At 35.4% G+C, this 10,717-nt stretch overlaps 1 protein-coding gene across 1 annotated transcript; it reads right to left on the minus strand.

Moving 5' to 3' along the window:
- Positions 1 to 330: 330 nt before the first annotated feature.
- LOC116124668 (protein MET1, chloroplastic-like) lies at positions 331 to 2,835 on the minus strand. The gene is made up of 7 exons (XM_031410391.1): positions 2,291 to 2,835; positions 1,833 to 1,939; positions 1,551 to 1,645; positions 1,321 to 1,397; positions 992 to 1,112; positions 802 to 861; positions 331 to 713 (listed from the first exon to the last, which is right to left on the minus strand). Exons 1-7 carry the CDS (start codon positions 2,701 to 2,703, stop codon positions 573 to 575), a joined length of 1,014 nt encoding a protein of 337 aa, XP_031266251.1. The 5' UTR covers positions 2,704 to 2,835; the 3' UTR covers positions 331 to 572.
- Positions 2,836 to 10,717: the final 7,882 nt, after the last annotated feature.

Raw genomic sequence — 10,717 nt, forward strand, 5'->3', positions numbered from 1 at the left:
TTTTTTTTTTTTTTTTTTCACTGAAGCTCAAAGTTGGTAAATTGTTGCGAGAAGAAGATCCTTTTAAGCTTCCTTGTCTATATATTCCAGACTATTTTCGAGTGTACATTTCTTGTCTATAAAATGCCACGATTGGGGCAGTAATTATGTTATCGTATATGTTTTTATTCCTCTATTAAATCTAGGTTCTGAAATTTAGTTTGCCATCAGTTTGCTGTAACACCCAGAATTCTGTATGAAGTGATAAATGTCCACCAGCAAGATTAAGAGTAGCCGAAGGGCGAAACAAAGACAAGAGATGCATATGTATATAGGCAAATACTTGACAAGTTAAAGATTTTGTGAAATGATCTTGGTTGATCGATTCTCTTCAATCTTCTTGTCAGGAAAGCGAAAGAAACAAGAAACCGCTGTTTGAAAATCATATAAACATCTTTGTATCATCTTGAAATAATGCTATGAACAAAATCGTACAAGCTATTCTAGATATTTCAGGCAGTTTATGGCTCAGCGAGCCCTTTTATCTTCTGTTGCTCATGAACAATCACCAATTTTATGGCAAATTCATGGCTTTAATTTTTGCCGAAACCAAATAACGACTTGATGGCATTGATGGCATTCTCATTGATAAAAGATTCATCATACTTCTTCAAAAGAGTATCAAATTCCTCAGAAGTTCTGAGATTGGCAAGGTCAGGATCTGTCCGGATTCTCTGTTAACAACGATGACAATTTCAGATACCTCATAGACTCACATATTGAATAAAAAAACCAAAGTACTTGTTCTAAATGATAGATTACCTTGAAGTCTTCATATCCTGCTTCCATGGCATCTTCAAGAGCCGAGAGCCCAGCTTTTACCTGGTCATGTTCAAAGATATCATGAAATTTCATTAACACAGTTGGAACTTAGACGATGTTTGTCTCCATCATCTGCCATAATCGAAGCAATATATGTGATAGTCTTTTGTTAATGCAAACAAGACAACACCTGATTAAGCTTAGAATAACAACATGCCACATTGTAACATGCTACTGCAGCTTCGGTTGCACTTGGTTTTGATCCCAATACAGACTCAAATTTCACCAAAGCTTCCTCAGATTTCCCAGCCCTTAATAAGCCAGACGGGAAATGGAAAAGAACGATTAGCCACACGAATAACTGAGAAAGCATGAAATGCGGTAGAAATAGGATGAATCTTAATCACGAAAAGCGAAGTACTTGGCTGAATCGAAATGAAACTGTGGTTCACTGGCCTATTGTTAGAAAGTGAATGCAAATCGAAAAGGACTAGAAAAGGATCAATTGCCAGGATTTACTTGTAAAGTTGCAGCCCTTCACGGAGGTCCCTTTCTCTTTGTTCTTTCTGCTCCTTTTTTCTCAAGTAATTTTGCATCTGAAATCAAAATCAAATTGTAGAGACTACACTAGTGTTATCTTACAAAAAACTTGAAAAAATTTCCTACACTAAAAAGCAAAGGAGATGAAGAGCTGTAGTATGCAATTTCAGCTTCATTGTAACTATCATTCTTAAAGAAATAATACTCACTTGGATTTCTCTCACTCTGTTACTAATTACACCAGAGTTCCTCTCAGCTCTTATAATCTCCTTTTCTGTCAATTCACCTGTTTCCTCCAACTTCCCTGCAAAACATATCGATGTACTCATTACTTCAAATCGCAATGCATAATTCATGAAAAAATTATAACCATTGACAACTAATACGAGTGGAAATTGAATTTCTAACAAACTTTTTGTCATCATTCCATTTCCAATAAATCTTGAACTGAAGGTTGTTAGAGTGAAAGTAAGGATGGATGAAGAACCAACCATATCTCTTTTGCATTTTCATGAGTAACGGGCCAATTCGCTGGCGGATGGTGTACATTGTTCTCCCATATTCGGCAGCAGGCCATATTTCTGTCCCAAACACAGCACTGCATTCAATTTAGAACTCCCTATGTCACATTCTCATCCATGAATGCATTCAAATTTGAACAGAATTACACAACAATCTCAAGCACATATCTAATAAACCGAAAACAATAATCAAACAGATATGCTAAGCTCAAATCTCTTCAAAATTTGCAAAGAACACCAGTAGAACCTTGAAATAAATTTAGCCCTTCACAATTTCACTGACAAACCCCACATGCCGTTCATTTTTTTTTTTAATCAGATCAATCAGTTATACACATACAAAAGAATCATTTACTCAATTTTGTGCCTCTAATTGACCTTTCAAAGAACTAAATCTTGAAAATTGAGAAAGAACAATCAAAACACACCTGGTGGCAAGGACTTTATCTCCAACAGTGAATTTGCCAGTCTTGTCAGCTGAGCCACCAGGAGCAATAGCATCAATGTAAGTGCCACCATCTCTTCCCTTAGCGAACCTGAGTCCATAAGGCTGTTCAATCTCCACCTCATATTCTTCATACTCTTCTTCCTTCTTTTCACCTTCACTCTCAGTCTTTGATGTCTGTGCCTCAGTTTCTGAAGCTTTAACCACCAAAACAGAAGGTTTCACCAAAAAGGTATTGCAAGAACAGCTCGAGGAGCTCAAAAACAAGTTTTTCTTGGAAAAAAAATGTTTAGTTTGTGAGACTTGCAAAGGGTTTTGTTTGGAAGCTTGAATGGTGGCTCTAGGCAAAGGCGGTGAAGAGTAAAGCGAAGCATAGCTACTTGGAGCTAAAGACATGGCTGATGGTTACAGGAACTGCTTCTTTAGCTTCTTGAGTTTGAATTTTGAGCTCAGAGATGAAGTGTGGCAGGCATTTGAGAAGACTTTAGAGTTGGATTTTGGGAGGGAGAGACAAGGAAGAGGTTTAGATTACAGGTACTTCACTAGTGGCTCTGAATCATTGTTTTGTTTGTCTTTGATTCTACGATTTGGTGCCACGTGGCTGTCTGTGAGTGGTTGTAAAAGTAGTTACAAATTTAGTGAGAGTGAATACATAATTGGGATTTCCTTGTACAAATTTTAATTACTGTAAGCATGTTTAATAGTTTCTATCTTAAAACTTTATTATATATAGTGACATTGTTGTTTTTTTTTTTTTTTTTTACTTAAAATATTAATTAGATAACATTATCATATTAAAACTGGATTATTTTTGTTGGTTAGGTGGATCATTATTCTGTCATTACAAAGGTCAGAGAGTTGAATAATTTTGAATCATAAGTGTTTCAAAGTGTGGTTGTAAGGATGAAGTTATAATACTTGGTTGGTGTTAAGTGTCTGATCCTAATAATTTACTTAATTGTCGTCTATCTTAATTTAAGAACTTGATGAATTAAACAACGATTTTGTGAGAAAATCGTATACCAAATGGGTCATCTCACTTTTTTTCTTTCTTTTGAAAAGTAAAATAGATTTTTTTTTTGACATATAAGCATATTCTTTAGTCACCAAAATATTCTATGCAAAATACCCAAGACTTGAAAAAAAAGTGGACAAGTTATGGAGAGAATTGGTGAGGTTGAAGAAGCATTGGAAAGCATAGGGTCATGTCCAAACTTGTCATCAGGAATCAATATATCCCATTTAAACCTTCTGATATACTATGCAAGAAAACAAGTATTTGAAGCCTTGCAAACTAATGCCCTGGACACATTCTTGGCCTCCTCCAAATGGAACATGTGAATACGGAGTTTGTCCTTCTCCTTAGAACCTCATTGCATCTAGCTTTTTTTGGATTTGAGAAGAGCCTCTGTAACAAAAATTCAGCCTCAAGCCAATTCTTCTCACCAGCAAATGAATATTTCGGATGGTGTTGTGACAAGACCCAACCGCAATTTGAGGATGCTAGCTCGCTTGCTGGATTAAAGGGAAGATTGAAGACTAATTAATTCCCCATGTTATTACCATAAAGGGAGTGCTTGATTTAATTCCTAAAGTAAGAAGGATTGCTTATGGATGAGACTCTATTTATAAGGGATGACATTTTTAATTTGGCAAGGAATAATAATCCTCTGCTTCCTTCTTAATACTTCTCTTCTTCCTAAACTCAAAATTCTTTCTACTTCTGCAATTCTCTCATTTCTCTATTACTGCCTCTCATTTTTGTGCGTCGACCCTGTACTCCAGTATAACTACGAGAACCCGTACTCCAGTATAACTACAAGAAGTTGAAGCAAATAGTAAACAGTCAGGCGAACATTTAGCACCCAAAACAAACAATCACGCAAAAGTCTATCGCCCGATACGTTTTTGAAGTAATATAAAACTATTAAAAATTGGAGGAGTAGAAAATAAAATAAAGAAAAACACAATATACGAAGAATATCAACCGTACAGAGACACAATATTTTACGTGGTTAGACATAACTTGCTTATGTTTACGGATGAGAGAGATCCACTATACTTATAAGAACATAATACATGAGTGCATCATACCATCAATCTAATACTTATGTGGGAATTCTAGCATATGGTGTTTTATCAGTATAACACCATCAACCTAATACTTAGACGGACATCTTGTTCTTATGATGTTTAATACCTTTAGTATTTACTCGATACCTAGAGCCCTCTACCCTATAGTACCCTTACATCGAAACCCTTGTGTCCTCGCATGCTCTATTTCTCTTATTCTCTCTCTTATAACCTTGAATTGGTTCTAATCCCTCTATTTATAGGTTAAATAGGACATTGTTTTTCTACGAGGATTCATATTTTAAATCCTAATATGACTCCTCCAACTTAATTCATTCTCCTATTTTAACTCTAAATAAAATCCTAAACCAATTCTTCTTTCCTAATACAACTCAAAGTAAAGGAAAACAAATATTCTCAATTTCAAATTCCTTAAATAGAAATTTGCCTAAAACTTAAATTCCTTTTTCTTCTTGCTTGCATTTTCTTCTTTAGCAACATCTTCAGCAATTACCAAAAAGTATTCACATTCCAACACTCCTCCTTGAACCTTTTTGGTATTGAACTTCAAAGCTTGTTCTTCATTCTCTTACTCCTCCTTACTTCTTGGATGTATCTCTCACAACTTATAGTTGTTCAAAGCATCTTCTTCGGTGTGCTTTCTTCTGGACTTCTTCGGAGTCCCATCGGACTATAGGCTTCTATATCCGACCAAAGATGACTTTTCAATCCTCTCCCTCAAGCTTACTACCCCTTTTCTTCAAGTGTATAAGCTTCACACAACCAAGCACATTACATGCTTAGTTGTTCTTTCGGCCTCCAATCTTTTGTTGGAGTGGCACGATGGCTTTAGCATCCTCTTGTTGATCCTATCATTGACATTCTTGCAAACCATCACCCTTCAATTTCCGCTTCATCTTTCATAGGCCTCTTCTCCTATAGGTCTCTTAAGAATATAAGATACGATACTATGTTAAAAATCAGAATTTGCTTTGATACCATGTTAAAAATTGGAGTAAAAAATAAAATAAAGAACAACACAATATGTGAAGAATATCAACCACACGGAGACACTATATTTTACGTGGTTCGATATAACTTGCCTATGTCCATGAATGAGAGAGATCCACTATACTTTTAAGAACACAATACATGAGTGCATCACATCGTCAACCTAATACTTAGGCGGGAATTCCACCCAATGTTGTTTTATCAGTACAACACCATCAACCTAATACTTAGGTGGACATCCTATTCCTATAGTGTTTAACACTCTTAGGGTGTGTTTGGTTCAAATAATATTGTATTATTGGGATGTTATATTAGGGGGCTTTTGGATCATATATTGTTTTGTTATAGGAGGATGCTATATTAATGGAAAGATAGATCACCGTGAAGATTACTGGGAATGTTTAGAAAATGCGTTTGGTTGGTTCGAATAAAATGGTGAATTATATGTTTGGTTGGAAGGATAAATGGGTGGGTATGTTATATAGATTACTAAATTTCTCTCCTTTTTAAATATTAATATAATATTATTTTTTGAATTATTTTTTGAATCATTTCTTTTAACTCCCTACATTTGAAATTTTGCTAAAACAACCATATAAAATTTTAATTTATAGCAAAATCACCCTTATCCACCCCAAGCCACTATTGGCAGCCAACCCCATCGTCGACTCGATAAAATGGTGCATGACTGGCCGTATATGGCTAGCTGTGCACCTGCAAAGCCATTTTTGGCCATGGATCATAAATCCATGGCCATTTCAAGGCCAGATCTATGGCCATTTCATGACCAAAGACGTGGCCGTGAAATGGCGGCTGTGAAATGGCCATAGAAATGGCTAGATCTGGCCATTTCCGATCATGGATCACAGATCCATGGTGAGTAACGACTGACGGTGGTCTTGGGTGATTGGGGGTATTTTGTTAACTTTTAAACATTTTTGTGGCTGGGGTGTTTTAGCTAATTTTCAAATGTTGGGGGGCTGGGTAATTGTAATTTAGAAGACATTTGAGGGCAATTTTGTCCGAAAAGGTATTTAATTAAGGGCAAAATAGGCATAAAAATTAGATTACCCGGTAATGTTTTAATCCTAGGGGTGGGGGAAGGTATCAGATTACACCCCACATTACCAATAGTAAATATTATTTGCAATAAAAGATTCCCTAATATTTTATTACTTGAAAACCAAACGTTGAAATCTTGCAAAATATGCCCCCAATCCAAACGCACCCTTACTGGAAAGATAGATTACCTTGAAGATTACTGAGAGTTTTTAGGGAAATATGTTTGGTTGGTTGGAATAAAATGGTGGGTATATTACTTTAATATGTTTGGTTAGAAGGAATAAATTGGTAAGTATATTATATAAATTACTAAAGTGCCCTCCATTTTAAATATTAATATAATATTATTTTTATTATTATTTTTTGAATAATTTCTTTTAACCCTCTACATTTCAGATTTAGCTAAAACACCCAAACAACAAAAAAGTTTAAAACTTAACAAAAAGACCCCCACCCACCCCAAGCCACTGTCGACCATTTGCCACCACCGTCGAGGGTGGCCTCAGTGGTCCTAATAGTGCATGATCGGTCGGATCTTGTCGGCCGTTCACAAATCTAGCTGTTTTCGGCTAGATCCATGATGGATTTGACCGAAAATGACCAGATCTTTGGCCTAATTTTGGCTATCGTTAACGGCCAGAGTTTTGGTTGTTGACGACCAGATATATTTGGCCGTTGTTCGTTGATGACGGTCAGAGATCTAGTCGTCGTTAGTGGCCAAAAGCCAAAGATCTGGCTATTCTGGCCAGATCAGATTGACTCACAATCGATCAGATTCGGCTGGTTGTGGGCCATTTTGGCACCGGCAGACGGTGGTGGCTAGATTTGGCCACCACCATTGGATAAATTTTTTAAAGTCCACGGGTATTTATGTCCTAAACATTTTGTATATAAGGGTAAAATAGTTCATGAAAATATTTGTAAATTGTTTTCAAAATAAGGGCGTTATTGTCCAAAAATTTTAATAGTTAAGGGTAAAATTATAACAAAAATGAAAATGGAGGTAATTAGATTACCTCCTATAACCAACAATAATTATTATTGGTTTTAGAAGATTACCGAGATCTTATATTACTTGACAACCAAACGTGGTAATAAAGTAATATAAAATGACATTACCTCAGTAATGGAGGATTACCTCCAACCAAACGCACCCTTAGTATTTACCCGATACCTAGAACCCTCTACCCTATGGTACCCTTACATCAAAATCCTTGTGTCCTCACATTTTTTCTTTCTCTTATTCCTTCTCTCATAACCTTGAATTTGTTCTAACCCTTCTGTTTATAGGTAGAATATGATATTCTTTTTCTATTATGATTCATATTTTAAATCCAACTTAGATCATTATCCTATTTTAACTCTAAATAAAAATTTAAACCAATTCCTCTTTCCTAATACAACTCAAAGTAAAGGAAAATAAATATTTTCGATTACAAATTTCTAAAATAGAATTTTGCCTAAAGCTTAAATTCTTTTTTCTTTTTATTTGCCTTTTCTTCTTTAGTAACATCTTCATTAATTACCAAAAAGTGTCCACACTCCAACAAAATCTGTAATATCTCATATTCATTTCTTCTGGTGGGACTAAGAATGGGTTCTCCTTAATTCGAACCTAGGACTTCATCCTTCGAAAAGAATAAGTATTACCAATTATTATTTTTTATTCATTTCCAAGAATAGAATCTTGAATTGTGGATAAGAGATCAATCCGAGCCGCACCATAGGAACTGAGTAGGACAATAAGGTAAGAATGTAAATCTAGAAACCCGATAGAGGACGTGCTGTGTGATGTTACAAAAACTATACAAAATTTCAACTTGGAAGAATAGAGGGTACCTTCCATCCTTTGGGATAGTATAACCTTCATAGGTAAAATCCACCAGGCCTCTCTGAAAGCACCACTTGCAAGAGGTGATAGCCTCATGACTTCAAAAGCTATACTCCATGAGTATTTCATCTTTTGTAAGTCCTCCCATTTCAACAGCTCCCCGGTTTCTTTAGACTTGCAATATCAATTTGCTCTATCAACAGTAAACTTATCAGCACATTGTAACATCATCTACATAAATCAAGCAATATTATTGCAGAAATGCTAACCTTTCAGGACATTTTCAAAGACTTGAGGCATTTCTTCAAGGGAGTTCATAACCAAAGTTATTGTAGACCTTGAAGTATCAGGACTAGCAAATAGCAGTAACAAAATGTGATCAACAATCTCTGTCGAACTTAAAAACTTTCCACTGACGTCAGGATTCACAATCAAATGATACACAAGATCTTGTTCAAGTGACACAATTGTACCTTCCAATTCCATTCTTCTTCGTCTCGCAATCGATTTCAGATCTTCTCTTGTGGCATTTGCTACTCTCATTGCCTTTATAAAATCTTGTACCCGAAACATTTACAAGAAGATCAATAACCCCTTTGATACGCACGTTGAAATGCTCAGCGAATTTTCACATCTCTCTGAAATCATCAATGCTCATAAATAGACTGCAAGCCAACTCAAAAGTGTACAATTTTACTACAAGATGAACTTTGATCTCTCTTTTGCCTTCCCAATGAGTCAAAACATGTTGTTATGTGACCAAATTCATTCTTTCTATTTACTTCACTAGTGCATTTGGATTCAGAAAACTTATCAGCATTCTCATCAGCTTGGCCTCATCGCCAATTAATGTAATCAAACAAGACCTGATCAATTTCCTGACAACTTCCAGCCACCAAGTGGCCACCAATTTGTTCAAATTGCTGAACAAGAACTTATTCCCTCTAGGGCCACAAAACACAATCATTTTCTCTCCAAGCATGCAGGTTTTGAGAACCCTGGAATCGTATTTCTCCATTCTTTCTTCTACAAACTTCTCAGGTTTTCCTGCTTTGCTTGCTTGGAGAAACTCTATCAAGTAGAGTCCATTCGAGGCTTCTTGGAGGAAGATTAGGATCTAGGACAAGTCCGGTTTTGAGAGTTTTGGTAATGGCTTGAAGGAGAATGCGAAAGAGAGTTATTGAAGCTATGTAAAGTAGAAACTGAAACTCCAGTGATGAATTAATGATGCATTTTGAAGAATAGTTGGATGTGTACATTTAAAAGTGTCAATAATAATTGCTAAGTCAACTATATATCTTGTCAACTACGGCAACAAAGAAAACAAAACGAGTTTATTCTATTTTTCTTGTTTACAAGCAGGCTCTTTTACTGGAGGTAGGGGTGACCGTCGGTAAAGGGTAGAACTGGATGTACCCATTGGCCGGTTCTTGGTAGGAACTTGAACTGCCCCTATTAGAGTTCGGTTTTAGTTTTGGAAAAATGGAACTGGGAGTTCTCGGGTCTGGTTCTGATTCCTAAAATGACGGAACCAAAACCAAGGTTCGAGTAACCACGTAGGAATCAGGACTAAATTATAATTTTTATAAACCATTGGGGGTGTCTTGTAATTTTTGGGGGGTGTATTTGTCATTTTTCAAAATCTGGGGGTGTAATTGAATTTACTCTTGTACCTGGAACCGGAACTGGAACTAGAACTGAAACCTATGTTTCAGGTTCTGATTCTAGGTTCTAGGACCTGGAGCTGATCGGTTTCGGTTCTTTAAAAAAATATAGGGTACTTGGAATCGATCACCCTTAATTGGAGGTAAATTTGATGTGATGGGTAAAAGAACGTAACCTTTTTATTTTTAAGTTAAAAAGAATGACTAAGTGAAGGTGTTAATTGTGTAGAGTCAATTCAAATCAAATGAAATAAACTAATTTGATATAGCGATATATTGATGTAAAAATGTAACCCAATAACGTAACATACTAGATTAACTAGTATAGCATCTATTAATTTGTTCTTGCTATATGTAGTATGAAAAGAGCATAAAATAGAATAGTGTTATTAATATTGTATTTTCTAGTCAACTAGGGCAATAAAGGAAACAAAACCAAGTTCTGATTCCTCTTCTTCTTTCCAAGCAAACTCTTGTAATGGATGTAAATTTCTTGTGATCGGTAAAAGAATATATTCATTTTTTTTTTTAACTTAAAAAAAATAATGTATGCAACTCTCATAATAGAAAGATATATCATTTGATATACAACGACACTATGCAGTCCAAAGTTAAATTACAATACCAAGATAATGTTATTCCTCCAACTTAACTGGTAAATTAGTCTTAATACTTTTACAACCCAATTATTAGAATCTAGAGTTATACTACAAAATTCATAATTATTTCTTCCATTCGACCAATAGAATAGCCATTATATTATCAAAGA

Source organism: Pistacia vera, unplaced genomic scaffold (genome assembly GCF_008641045.1).
Source record: "Pistacia vera cultivar Batoury unplaced genomic scaffold, PisVer_v2 Contig1545, whole genome shotgun sequence".
Lineage (NCBI taxonomy): Eukaryota > Viridiplantae > Streptophyta > Magnoliopsida > Sapindales > Anacardiaceae > Pistacia > Pistacia vera.

What these genes read in the sequence shown, in the direction of transcription:
- LOC116124668 (XM_031410391.1), bottom strand. Translation starts at nt 2,703, where the DNA reads ATGTCTTTAGCTCCAAGTAGCTATGCTTCGCTTTACTCTTCACCGCCT. An exon ending in GATAAAGTCCTTGCCACCAG is followed by an intron (nt 1,940 to 2,290) that starts GTGTGTTTTGAT and finishes AATTGAATGCAG; the next exon opens with TGCTGTGTTTGGGACAGAAA. An exon ending in GAAAATGCAAAAGAGATATG is followed by an intron (nt 1,646 to 1,832) that starts GTTGGTTCTTCA and finishes TATGTTTTGCAG; the next exon opens with GGAAGTTGGAGGAAACAGGT.